At 35.0% G+C, this 15,000-nt stretch overlaps 1 protein-coding gene across 1 annotated transcript in view; it reads right to left on the reverse strand.

The window, feature by feature from the left end:
- Positions 1–15,000, reverse strand: part of LOC133651801 (GEM-interacting protein-like) — a 64,402-nt gene that overhangs the window by 34,756 nt on the left and 14,646 nt on the right. Inside the window, exon 5 of the mRNA XM_062049933.1 lies at positions 5,498–5,623. Within this exon, the coding sequence (XP_061905917.1) occupies positions 5,498–5,623 (126 nt within the window). The remainder of the gene's footprint in view (positions 1–5,497; positions 5,624–15,000) is intronic.

Raw genomic sequence — 15,000 nt, forward strand, 5'->3', positions numbered from 1 at the left:
ATGTTGGCTCCAATTTACATGTGGCCCGAATGAGATTAAGCAGTAAAGAAAATGGACGGATATTGAAAAGATTACGAAATAAAAATGGACTCACTGAAAAAATGCATTAAATGTAATTTAATTTTACCTTAGTCCATGTACACCAGGGGTGTCCAAAGTGCGGCCCGGGGGCCATTTGCCTTCTCCATTGAATACAATACAAAAAAGCTCTGTTTTCATTTCATAATTCCACAGTATTCTGGACATCTGTGTTGGTGAATCTTTTGCAATTTGTTTAATGAACAATGGAGGCTGCAAAGAAGAACGTTGTAGGTGGCTGTAGCAACACAAGGACCACTTACTCGGATAGCAGACGCCTAGCCGATGCTAGCAGACGCCTAGCCGATGCTAGCAGACGCCTAGCCGATGCTAGCAGACCCACCGCACGGATGATCTGGCGAAGTCCTTCGTTGCGCCGTCAATCGCTGGAACGCAGGTGAGCACGGGTGTTGCTGAGCAAAGCAGATGAGGGCTGGCTGGCGTAGGTGGAGCGCTAATGTTTTTATCATAGCTCTGTGAGCTCCGGTTGCTAAGTTAGCCTTAGCGTCGTTAGCAACAGCATTGTTAAGCTTTGCCAGGCTGAGATCTATTAACCGTGTATTTACATGTTCATGGTTTAATAGTATTGTTGATCTTCTGTCTATCCTTCCAGTCAGGGGTTTATTTATTTTGTTTCTATCTGCATTTGATACAGATGCTATCACGTTAGCTCATGTTAAAGATGCTAAAGAGCTTCGTCGATGTATTGTCGTGGAGATAAAAGTCACTGTGAATGTCCATTTCGCGTTCTCGACTCTCATTTTCAAGAGGATATAGTATCCGAGGTGGTTTAAAATACAAATCCGTGATCCACAATAGAAAAAGGAGAGAGTGTGGAATCCAATGAGTCAGCTCGTACCTAAGTTACGGTCAGAGCGAAAAAAAATATGTATTGCACTGCATTCTAGTCCGTCACTCTAACGTTCCTCGTCCACGAATCTTTCATCCTCGCTCAAATTAATGGGGTAATCGTCACTTTCACGGTCCGAATAGCTCTAGCTGCGTTGAAAACAATAGGAAAATATGAGGGAGTGAACAACTGACTACGTCACGCGACTTCCGGTAGGGGCAAGGTTTTTTTTTTATCAGAGACCAAAAGTTGCGAACTTTATCGACGTTGTTCTCTACTAAATCCTTTCAGCAAAAATATGTCAATATCGCAAAATGATCAAGTATGACACATAGAATGGATCTGCTATCCCCGTTTAAATAAAAAAAAATTCATTTCAGTAGGCCTTTAAAAAAAGTGGAATGAGGTGAAATCTAACGATAAAAAGTTGCAATGTTGACACAAAAGCTGCCATGCAGGCTGTTTTTTTTTTTTACTTTTGTCTTTCTTTATTTTTATTTTTTTGCCATTGCTCAAAAAAAAAAAAAAAAAGTCAAAAAATCCATGTTATAATGAATTATTTTCAGGGCTCCAATTACTTCAAATATTTCACTTTAAAATGTTTTATGTGGTAAATATTACATATATTGTGTAGTAGCTAGGGATGTCCGATAATGGCTTTTTGCCGATATCCGATATTCCGATATTGTCCAACTCTTTAATTACCGATACCGATATCAACAGATACCGATATCAACCGATATATGCGGTCGTGGAATTAACACATTATTATGCCTAATTTGGACAACCAGGTATGGTGAAGATAAGGTACTTTTTAAAAAAATTAGTAAAATAAGATAAATAAATTAAAAACATTTTCTTGAATAAAAAAGATAGTACAACAATATAAAAACAGTTACATAGAAACTAGTAATGAATGAAAATGAGTAAAATTAACTGTTAAAGGTTAGTACTATTAGTGGAGCAGCAGCACGCACAATCATGTGTGCTTACGGACTGTATCCCTTGCAGACTGTATTGATATATATTGATATATAATGTAGGAACCAGAATATTAATAACAGAAAGAAACAACCCTTTTGTGTGAATGAGTGTAAATGGGGGAGGTTTTTTTTTGGGTTGGTGCACTAATTGTAAGTGTATCTTGTGTTTTTTATGTTGATTTAATAAAAAAAAAAAAAAAAAAAAAAACGATACCGATAATAAAAAAAACGATACCGATAATTTCCGATATTACGTTTTACCGCATATATCGGCAGGCCGATATTATCGGACATCTCTAGTAGTAGCCATATAAAAACATCAAAGTTTTCTTTGACAAAAGCGCATAAAACAAACAAAATAATAGTTCCAGCATAAAATGGACAGATATATCTGAAGTTGATCTCATTGTTGAAAGTAAAAGAAAAACCTAATAAAAATGTATCACTTTATGAGCGGGGCACCTTTTGGATCCCAAATATATTTAGTGATTTTTTATTTATCTTTTCACTGTGATGACTCAAAAATATGAAAGAATTAAAATCAATGGTGTCCTGCATTATTGATCCTTTAGGGCTCTAATTACTAAATACTGCATATTTCAGTTTTATTATAAAAAAACTAAGTTGTTTTTGACAGAAAAGCCATAAAAAAAAATTTTCAATTTGTATTAATTTATATCAACTTGAAGTTGACAGAGATTTACTGTAAGTGTTAAACAATTTAAAAAAATAATAATAATCTGACTTATTTTTAACATTTTAATGACTGAGACCCTTTATGGTCCCCGGGACCCCTAAAGGTAAAATAAATAAAAAATCCATATATTTTGAAAATGAAAAATATCAAAATGGCCCCCACATGCTTAAATTTTTCCGTGTGCGGCCCTCAGTGGAAAAAGTTTGGACACCCCTGATGTACACAGTCCGTGTGAAAATTGGCCAATTCATAATTGTGTAAACCAGTCATGGGCAATTTTTTTGACCACCCAACTAATACAAAAACTCAAAATAATGTCGGATTGAATGCTAAAAACATTATGACAGACCGCCTTAAAAAACGCAATGGAACTTTATTTTTTTCTATGAGGGATAAAACACTGAATATTGACAAAAGTCACACCCCCTCTCGATCGACATATTTTACAATCAAGCGAAACGCGACAAAAATGCAACAAACACATCGAAATATCAACGCGAAGGGTACAAAATAAACCCCACCTACTATCTGATATGTCACTAAGCTTTAGAACTTTGTTGTAAAAATCTCCTTCCGCGTCTGTCCCTGACACCCGCATTTCAGGCTGGCAGCTCTAGAAACACTCGGTGGAAACGCTCCCCACCCACACTGCTTGGTGCCTGGTCTGAACTGCTGGGATTTAGATTACCATAGTAACTAATTAGATTACCATAGTAACTACCATTGAAATACTTTGCATTAGGGTTGTACGGCATACCGGTATTAGTATAGTACCGCCATACTAATGAATCATATTTGGTACTATACCGGTCTGCCAACCCCCCGCTCCTCTTTCGTCGTCACGTCATGACATTGCTGGTTTACGAGCAGAGGAGCATGTTCGGCAGTGCAAAATCACAGAGTACTTACAAGCAGACACAGTGTGTAGACAGAAAAGGGAGAACGGACGCATTTTGGCGTAAAAAGTAAAGATAAAGGTGAAGTTATAACACTGAAACACCCTCAGGAAGAGCTGCTTTAAGACATGGCTAGCTAGCTAGCTAGCAGCTAACGTCCAGCCCCAGTAGGCAGTGTTTTAGCTACTTCTAAATCACTAATCCTTGTCTCCATGGCGACATAGTAAGTTTCTTACAAGCATCATCCCTGCAGGACAAGGAATAGCTAAACATGCTTCACTACACAGTAGGAGGATAAAATAGCTCACCGGCGTCACAATGTAAACAAATGGCATTGGTGGATCTACACCTAACATCCACTGTAATGATTTCAAGTACAGGTGCGTATCTAGTCGATACTATTACAATTACGTCAATATTTTTTGGCATAACAACATATTTTGTTTAAAAAAAATGTATATTATGTTTATAAACTCAGGAAATATGTCCCTGGACACATGAGGACTTTGAATATGACCAATGTATGATCCTGTAACAGATCGATACCTAAATGTGTGGTATCATCCAAAACTAATGTAAAGTATCAAACAACAGAAGAATAAGTGATTATTACATTTTAACAGAAGTGTAGATAGAACATGTTAAAAGAGAAAGTAAGCAGATATTAACAGTAAATGAACAAGTAGATTAATAATCCATTTTTACAGCTTGTCCTTAATAATGTGTACAAAATAATAGGTGTATAAATGACACAATATGTTACTGCATATGTCAGCAGACTAATTAGGAGTCTTTGTTTGTTTACTTACTACTAAAAGACAAGTTGTCTAGCATGTTCTCTATTTTGTAATATAAATATAATATGACCAGATCACACCAACTCTCAAATCCCTTCACTGGCTTCCTGTTCCACTCAGGATTGAATTCAAAGTCTCCCTACTAACCCACCAGTGCCTCCATGGAAATGCCCCCCCTCTACCTCAAAGAACTACTCACCCCCAAATCCACCGGACAGGCTAACCTCCTCCAACCTCAGAGGACAAAGCTACGAACAATGGGAGACCGTTCCCAGTCTGTGGAACGCTCTCCCTGACCACCTGAGGGCACCACAGACTGTGGATGCTTTTAAAAAAGGCTTAAAAACCCTATTTTTATTTTTTAAGCTTTTTTTTAGATTTATGCATACTAGTTTAGCTATTTGGCTGTTCTAGTTTTTATTTTAATTAATTTTTTTAAATCTTTTTTTTTTTTTTTTTTTTTTTAATTCTTATTTTATTTTTATTTTATACACTGTAGCACTTTGAGGTTGTTTACTCAATGTAAAGTGCTTTTTTTACAAATAAAATATATTATTATTATTATTATTTATTTAAGGACAAACTTGCAATAATAAACATATGTTTAATGTACCCTAAGATTTTTTGTTAAAATAAAGCCAATAATGCCATTTTTTGTGGTCCCCTTTATTAAGAAAAGTACCGAAAAGTATCAAAATAATTTTGGTACCTGTACCAAAATATTGGTATCGGGACAACCCTACTTTGTATAGTTGAAGACTTACGGTAATTAGAAAACATCAGTGCACATCATAATGGCAGCTACACTTTCCATCTTAAAGATCTCAAAATTAGGGAATGTCTGGCGGGCCAGATTGAAAATCTTAATGAGCCTTCATTTGCCCAGGCCTGGTATGAACAATCAAATGAAACCAACCAAAAAATATAACTTAAAAAGTCCAAAAAAGACTATGTAATGAACAGTAGTAGAATAATGCTGATGTCACCTCCAACAACCCTGCTGCTAATCCCTGCTCTAATCCTTCCGGAGTGTTCCCTCTGCGTCGCTATCAGTCATGCCTTGAACTTGACATCCAAACCTGCTTTCTAGATCATCACACGCTCAGTCGGGGTTAGAACCAACTCCGTACGTCAATCATTTTTGGTCGTAATAGCCAAACATCCCAAAGCTTTAGCTCATATAAATCTGCACTCACCCAAGTTGATCCTCTTCTCCATCCAGGCCAGGAGGTCTTTGGCGTAGCGGCACCACATCTTGGCGTACTGCAGGGCCGTCTCCACGCCGTCTTCGCAGCGGCAGAGCGCCAGGTCGGCTTCGTGGGCTGAGAAAGAGTACATCAACATCACGCGTGCGGATGCGCTCAGAAAGACAACTGATAAGTTTCTAGTTCACAATACGCCGCACTACTGCGTCTGCACGCCACCATGCTCTCTCTTCTCTTCTCTCGCCATATTGGACTGGAAGCAGAAGTCAAAATTGCATATTCACCGAGGAGAATGCTTAGGCGTCCTCCTCGCTGTTCCCATGTGGGATTAGCCCCACAGTGGCAACCCAGATCGGCGGGAGTGACAAGCTTTACAGGACGGCCACCTGCTGTGTAACACTTTGGATGGGGAGGGCTAATTAATCCCAGCCAATGGATGACAGAAGTCTGCCAAAAATCATTTCTCTTCAGACAAACTCACACCTGGGCACGCTCGGGTTGTCCCGATACCAATATTTTTGGCAAGTTCTTGCTCTGTCAACAACAACAAAAATCCTTTTAAAGGTCTTTAAATGCAACATAATTCCATTTTCAAAAAGCACTTGATTTGAAAGCAATGCCCTTTCTTGTAATGCATTAAAATAAATCAGACACATTTACCTGTATTTGGACCCCAGTTGAATGAATATAAAATAAAAACATATACCGTATTTTTCGGACTATAAGTGGCAGTTTTTTTCATAGTTTGGCCGGGGGTGCGACTTATACTCAGGAGCGACTTATGTGTGTAATGATTAACACATTAGCGTAAAATATCAAATAATATTATTTAGCTCATTCACGTAAGAGACTAGACGTATAAGATTTCATGGGATTTAGCGATTAGGAGTGATAGATTGTTTGGTAAACGTATAGCGCAGGGGTCGGCAACCCAAAATGTTGAAAGAGCCATATTGGACCAAAAATACAAAAACAAATCTGTCTGGAGCCACAAAAAATTAAAAGCTATATTACATACAGACAGTGTGTCATGAGATATACATTTAATTAAGAGGACTTAAAGTAAACTAAATGACCTCAAATATAGCTACGAATGAGGCATAATGATGCAATATGTACATATAGCTAGCCTAAATAGCATGTTAGCATCGATTAGCTTGCAGTCATGCAGTGACCAAATATGTCTGATTAGCACTCCACACAAGTCAATAACATCAACAAAACTCACCTTTGAGTATTCATGCACAACGTTAAAAGTGTGCTGGACAAAATGAGACAGAAAAAGAAGTGGCATAAAACACGTCCTAGAAAGTCGGAGAAAGTAATACATGTAAACAAACTAAGGTGAGTTCAAGGACCGCCAAAATGAGTAGGACAAAACGGCGCTCGCCAAATACTCGAATCGGTGAAGCATGTTTAATACAAACAGTGTGCTTTATAACAATTAGGGAGGTTTGTGTCATGTTTGTCCTCCTACAGAAACCATACTAAAACAAAAAAATAGATTTTTTTCCCCCTCATCTTTTTCCATTCTTCATACATTTTTGAAAAATCTCCAGAGAGCCACTAGGGCGGCGCTAAAGAGCCGCATGCGGCTCTAGAGCCGCGGGTTGCCGACCCCCGGTATAGCATGTTCTATATCAGGGGTCACCAACGCGGTGCCCGCGGGCACCAGGTAGCCCATAAGGACCAGATGAGTAGCCCGCTGGCCTGTTCTAAAAATAGCTCAAATAGCAGCACTTACCAGTGAGCTGCCTCTATTTTTGAAATTTTATTTATTTACTAGCAAGCTGGTCTCACTTTGCCCGACATTTTTAATTCTGAGAGACAAAACTCAAATAGAATTTGAAAATCCAAGAAAATATTTTAAAGACTTGGTCTTCACTTGTTTAAATAAATTCTTATTTTTTTTTACTTTGCTTCTTATAACTTTCAGAAAGACAATTTTAGAGAAAAAATACAACCTTAAAAATTATTTTAGGATTTTTAAACACAAATACCTTTTTACCTTTTAAATGCCTTCGTCTTCTTTCCTGACCATTTAAATCAATGTTCAAGTAAATTTATTTTTTTTATTGTAAAGAATAATAAATACATTTTAATTTAATTCTTCATTTTAGCTTCTGTTTTTTCAACGAAGAATATTTGTGAAATATTTCTTCAAACTTATTATGATTAAAATTCAAAACAAATATTCTGGCAAATCTAGAAAATCTGTAGAATCAAATTTAAATCTTATTTCAAAGTCTTTTGAATTTCTTTAAACATTTTTGTTCTGGAAAATCTAGAAGAAATAATGATTTGTCTTTTTTAGAAATATAGCTTGGTCCAATTTGTTATATATTCTAACAAAGTGCAGATTGGATTTTAACCTATTTAAAACATGTCATCAAAATTCTAAAATTAATCTTAATCAGGAAAAATTACTAATGATGTTCCATAAATTCTTTTTTTTATTTTTTCAAAAAGATTCGAATTAGCTAGTTTTTCTCTTCTTTTTTTCGGTTGAATTTTGAATTTTAAAGAGTCAAAATTGAAGATAAACTATGTTTCAAAATTTAATTGTCATTTTTTTCGTGTTTTCTCCTCTTTTAAACCATTCAATTAAGTGTAAATATCATTAATTATTATTAATAACATAGAGTTAAAGGTAAATTGAGCAAATTGGCTATTTCTGGCAATTTATTTAAGTGTGTATCAAACTGGTAGCCCTTCGCATTAATCACTACCCAAGAAGTAGCTCTTGCTTTCAAAAAGGTTGGTGACCCCTGATCTATATGTTATAGTTATTTGAATTACTCTTACCATAATATGTTACGTTAACATACCAGGCACGTTCTCAGTTGGTTATTTATGCCTCATATAACGTACACTTATTCAGCCTGTTGTTCACTATTCTTTATTTATTTTAAATTGCCTTTCAAATGTCTATTCTTGGTGTTGGCTTTTATCAAATAAATTTCCCCCAAAAATGCGACTTATACTCCAGTGCGACTTATATATGTTTTTTTCCTTCTTTATTATGCATTTTCGGCCGGTGCGACTTATACTCCAGAGCGACTTATGAAAAATATATGGTAAAATATGGTATTCAATTTTAAAAGACTGAATTATTAAAAAAAAAAAAAAAAGAATATTTGAGTGTGAGATGAAAATAATTGAAATATATTAAAAAGCTCCTGCAATGTTCAACATTCATAAAATAAATCTGAAACTAAATAATGAATAGAATACATATGTAATGAAATAAATCTAACAAACATACTGAAAAAAAATATAAATTTAACAAAAAATATGAGAGAATTAAAAAAATATATTTGTAAAGGCTCTTGTAACACAGAAATATGTACAACAAAATGAAAAAAGTAATTAGATGGGAAGGAAATCTGTATTTACAAACGTATATACACTACCGTTCAAAATTTTGGGGTCACATTGAAATGTCCTTATTTTTGAAGGAAAAGCACTGTACTTTTCAATGAAGATAACTTTAAACTAGTCTTAACTTGAAAGAAATACACTCTATACATTGCTAATGTGGTAAATGACTATTCTAGCTGCAAATGTCTGGTTTTTGGTGCCATATCTACATAGGTGTATAGAGGCCCATTTCCAGCAACTATCACTCCAGTGTTCTAACGGTACAATGTGTTTGCTCATTGGCTCAGAAGGCTAATTGATGATTAGAAAACCCTTGTGCAATCATGTTCACACATCTGAAAACACTTTAGCTCGTTACAGAAGCTACAAAACTGACCTTCCTTTGAGCAGATTGAGTTTCTGGAGCATCACATTTGTGGGGTCAATTAAACGCTCAAAATGGCCAGAAAAAGAGAACTTTCATCTGAAACTCGACAGTCTATTCTTGTTCTTAGAAATGAAGGCTATTCCACAAAATTGTTTGGGTGACCCCAAACTTTTGAACGGTAGTGTAAAATCTAATAAACAATAAATACATATGATAAAAGACATTACATGGGGCTTTAGAGAATTCTGGTAGATAATTCTTTACGCAAACATTGTATTGGCGTATATATTGATCACACGTGCAAATTTTGCCAATTTCCACTGGAAAAAATGTTTAAAAAAATTAACACAAAACACAAAAAACTAATACAGAAAATACATTTATAATAGATCGGTGGATAGAATATTTTTGAAAGGCTATTGCAATGCTAAATTTTTTTTTTTTTTTAAATAGATCTGTAATCAAAAACATTATTTGGTAGAACAAATATAACATCTAATAAAACAGAGATGCTACCTCAGTAGCACACTTGGGCACACTCGGGTTGTCCTGATACCAATATTTTGGTACCGGTACCAAAATGTATTTCGATACTTTGATACTTTTCTAAATAAAAGGGGACCACAAAAAGTGGCTTTATTTTAACAAAAAATCTTAGGGTACATTAAACATATGTTTATTATTGCAAGTTTGTCCTTAAATAAAATAGTGAACATACTAGACAACTTGTCTTTTAGTAGTAAGTAAACAAACCAAGGCTCCTAATTAGTCAGCTGACATATGCAGTAACATATTGTGTCATTTATACACCTATTATTTTGTCAGCATTATAAAAGGACAAGCTGTAAAAAGGAAATATTAATCTACTTGTTAATTTACTGTTAATATCTGCTTATTTTCTGTTTCAACATGTTCCATCTACACTTCTGTTAAAATGTAATAATCACTTATTGCGAGTGGTGATACGAGAGAGGGAAGGTGCGAATCTGGTAACAAATGGACGAAGAATTAATTCCCAAGAAAAACAGCAGGGGGTCCATTGTCTGGCGGGAGTTTGGCTTCAAGCGGGAAGATGTTGAACATTTATGTGGCAAAAGCATTGCTACAAAAAGTAGCACCACTGCTAATTTGTAGCATCATTTGAAAAGTCACCCGCTAGAGAATGAAGAGTGCTTGAAACTCTGCATGTCAACATCTCCGTTGCAAAATGCCGAAGTAACTTTTTCCAGATCAACACCGTATGAAAAAAAAATAGTCAACAACCGAAGGAGATAACGTCCGCAGGAACCTACCACATAGCGAAGGACATACACTATTTGATATGCAGCTAATTTTTATGTGACACTTATTGAAATATCTTGTGTGACATCATGAACAAAAGTGCACGTTATTTGTTTTTAACTATTGTAGTGGCGTTCTGTACAAAAAGTGCACTTTAATTTAGTGTTCAATCCAGGGCCGGCCCGTGGCATAGGCCGTATAGGCAAATGCTAAGGGCGCCGTCCATCAGTGGGCGCCACGCCAGTGCCACAAATGTTGGAGAAAAAAAAAAGAAAAAAAAAGTTGGTATTATTTCTAAATACAAAAAATAATCCCACGTTAATTAAAATGCAAAGTAAAGCCTATTTAATAGAAATATTATTTGTTACAACATTACGCCCCCCCCCCCGCGCACGATGCGCCCCCTCCCTTCCCGTATCATGACTCTTTTTGGACGTCACCACATCAAAAAACTACACAAGATGTCAAAACGGCCAAAACTGTCAGGTGCCCAGGGAAGAAAAAAGAGAAAAGCAGAGGAGAAACGAGAAAAAGACAGAGGTAGCAGGTAGGTAACGTTAGCCTACATGAAATTATTTGTCTGTTACAGAATGTGATAGTAACCTGGCTTTAAGCTAATGTTACATGATTCGGCAATTGCTAATCAATAAATAGCTAGTTCTGTTTTAACGTCGAGTTAATATTGTGGAGGGGGCTAAATTGTTATGGAAAATAATAATGTAACGTTAGGTAATTACAGTACTCCCTGGTGTACAGTCATTTGTAAGTCATTCTAGTTAATGCAATATTAAAAAGCACAAATAGAGAACTCTGTAGGATCCCCTTTTTTTGTAATATAGTTGTTAAAGTCATACTGGTTTGATATCTTGTTTTGTGCAGTGCCTTATTTATATTTTATTTTTAATTTATTTTATGCAACTTGTTGACACGTTTTATTTTGTGTTTATGTATGTAAAAAATATTGTATTTCATATATTAATTTTTTTATTTTTTGTATTCATTTATTTATTCATATTTTTGTTTATCTTGTTAACTATTCTGATTGTTAATTTGCTTTCTTTAAGTAAAAAAAAAAAGGTCAAAGACAAAGCTATTCGGTTTCTTGTGAGTATATACACTTCACTGCCGATGTGGGGGGGCGCCACCCAGGGCGCCATATTGGTTAGGGCCAGGCCTGGTTCAATCAATCAATCAATCAATCAATGTTTATTTATATAGCCCTGAATCACAAGTGTCTCAAAGGGCTGTGTTGTTTTGATATGTCGTAAAAAAAATTTTTTTTTTTTTTTTTTGTCATAAAGAAATTCAGTCATGTGTGCTTACGGACTGTATCCCTGCAGACTGTATTGATTTATATTGATATATAATGTATATATTGTGTTTTTATGTTGATTTAGTTAAAACAATTTTTTTAAAATTTTTATTTTATTTTATTTCTTGTGCGGCCGCGGCCCGGTACCAATCGGTCCACGGACAGGTAGCGGGCCGCGGCCCGGTGGTTGGGGACCACTGATCTAAGTGACATCCTGCACTAAAGTGCACTAATAGCTTGTTTTAAAATGTCTCTGACAATCTTGCACTTTCTGTTTTGAAATGACATGAATGTTTGTGCCACTGCTTAATAACTGTTTAATAAATACACTTTTAGTTGTGATTTCCCTCTCTGCATGAAAGTTTAAAAGTAGCATATATTAATGCAGTATGAAGAAGAATGTTTTAATGTAGACACATAGAATCATCATACTGCTGTGATGTAGGGGTGGGCGATACCACACTTTTAGGATTCGATACGATACCGATACTTTTTCTTGCATTTTCATCGATACCGATACCAATAATTTCTTATTGGCAATTTTTTGTCAGTCAAAAATATTATTACTATTGTTATTATTTAAGACAAATCACAAGACAAATACAGACCATTTATACCACATTTATTATGGTCAATATATAATAAAAGTAAAATTAAAATAAATAACATAAATATGAAAAATAAATTAAATATTATATATAATAATAACTATATATTATATATAATAATAATTAAATATTAGGGCTTTCCAATTAACAGTCAAATCCGAATTGCAAGAAGCTGCAGTTATTTTTTTAAAGTTTGTGATGTAATTAGCAATTAATGAAATATGAAATACGGTAGGCTAATGTTTTCGAAATGTAAGAAATCATGTTACAGATTAAAACCAAAATCACATTCAATCATATATTCAAGATTTTCTTGGAAAAAAATACAACTGTAATGCAAAGATGAACAATCTCCAAATTGTATCTCTTTCTTATCTTGTTTTAAATACTCAAGCAATTTTCAACTAACAGTAAATTCCCCTGTGTGGAAATTATTTGAATTTAGGATAATCATTTAAACAAAAATATTCAGTAAACATTACTAAAAAACAAACAAAAACAATGCCTGTTTTAAGTCAACAATTGGACAACACTGGATATGCCTGGCTGCATCGCTGTCGGCTGGCTGTGTGTGTGTTGCACGTTGACCACGCTCATTCACTGTCTCCTGTCACGTGACTGGGCCAGCTCTATACTCTGCCAGGTATACAGGGGTGTCCCAGCACATAGTAACTTAAGTAAGTCATCAAAAACATCTGAAAGTCATGCTTGCACCCCCCACACGCCGTTTTTTGGTTTATATCGATACTTTTTTCAGAAAAGTCATGCCAAATGAGTAGCGTGTGAGTATCGATATATCGATACCACAGGATCGATACGCACATCCCTACTGTGATTATATGCATCAAGTGTTCAATCAAGGCTAAAGGCAAAATATGGAGATATATATGGTGTATCGTGACATGGCCTAAAAATATGGAGAGATTAATAAAAGGCCGTATCGCCCAGCCCTAGGTACTAGTGTAGGTGAAAAAAGGCAATGCAGCGTTATTACCATGAACGATTGCCCACACGCGAGGGAGGACATGGGCGGGCCTGAACGGAAAACTAAAAGACTAACACCCCCGGTGGAGATGGAGTATTTAGACGAGAGGAAGTTGTGTTTCAGTGGTGCAGAAACACAGAAGACCACAAAAAAGACGACCGAGGAAAGTGGCTTCGAGATGAATGTCGGCGGCCTTTAATACCTTCCAGTTGTCGCCGCTTTCATACTCACTCATTAGAATTGTCGCTCTCCAGCTGTGCACTGACTGCAGTGCTGACATTACAGTCAAGTGTACAACTAAGTCACTTTTTGGTGTTGGGTTTGGGTTCACTCCCTCAGACACAACACCTCGCTATGCAGAAGAGTACATGCTCCTGCCTAATCGGCCTGCCTTGATCCTAATCTTGTTATAAGGCCGTAATTACCACACGTGGCACCGGTGTATGAAAACAAGCCATCAACAGGAAAAGTAGGAGTATTGACGCATACGTTCATGTACACTTTGACCGGACTTCCTTGTGGTCTACAGCAGTGGTCCCCAACCAATCGGGCCGCGGCCCGGTACCGGTCCGTGGACCGATTGGTACCGGGCCGCGGCCGCACAAGAAATTAAAAAAAATTTTTTTTTTTTTTTTTTTTTAAATTTTTATTAAATCAACATAAAAAACACAATATATACATTATATATCAATATAAATCAATACAGTCTGTAGGGATACAGTCCGTAAGCACACATGATTGTATTTCTTTATGACAAAAAAAACAAAAATTATTATTATTATTTTTTTTTAAAATTAAATCAACATAAAAACACAATATATCAATATAAATCAATACAGTCTGCAGGGATACAGTCCGTAAGCACACATGATTGTATTTCTTTATGACAAAAAAAACAAAAATTATTATTTTTTTTTTTTTTTAAAAATTAAATCAACATAAAAACACAATATATCAATATAAATCAATACAGTCTGCAGGGATACAGTCCATAAGCACACATGATTGTATTTCTTTATGACAAAAAAAACTAAAATTATTATTTTATTTTTTTTTAAAAATTAAATCAACATAAAAACACAATATATCAATATAAATCAATACAGTCTGCAGGGATACAGTCCGTAAGCACACATGATTGTATTTCTTTATGACAAAAAAAACAAAAATTATTATTATATATTTTTTTTTTAATTAAATCAACATAAAAACACAATATATCAATATAAATCAATACAGTCTGCAGGGATACAGTCCATAAGCACACATGATTGTATTTCTTTATGACAAAAAAAAACAAAAATTATTATTATTATTATTATTTTTTAATTAAATCAACATAACAACACAATATATCAATATAAATCAATACAGTCTGCAGGGATACAGTCCGTAAGCACACATGATTGTATTTCTTTATGACAAAAAAAACAAAAATTATTATAGTTTTTTTTTTTAATTAAATCAACATAAAAACACAATATATCAATATAAATCAATACAGTCTGCAGGGATACAGTCCGTAAGCACACATGATTGTATTTCTTTATGACAAAAAAA

The sequence above is a fragment of the Entelurus aequoreus genome, linkage group LG06, assembly GCF_033978785.1.
Source record: "Entelurus aequoreus isolate RoL-2023_Sb linkage group LG06, RoL_Eaeq_v1.1, whole genome shotgun sequence".
NCBI classification, from domain to species: Eukaryota; Metazoa; Chordata; class Actinopteri; order Syngnathiformes; family Syngnathidae; genus Entelurus; species Entelurus aequoreus.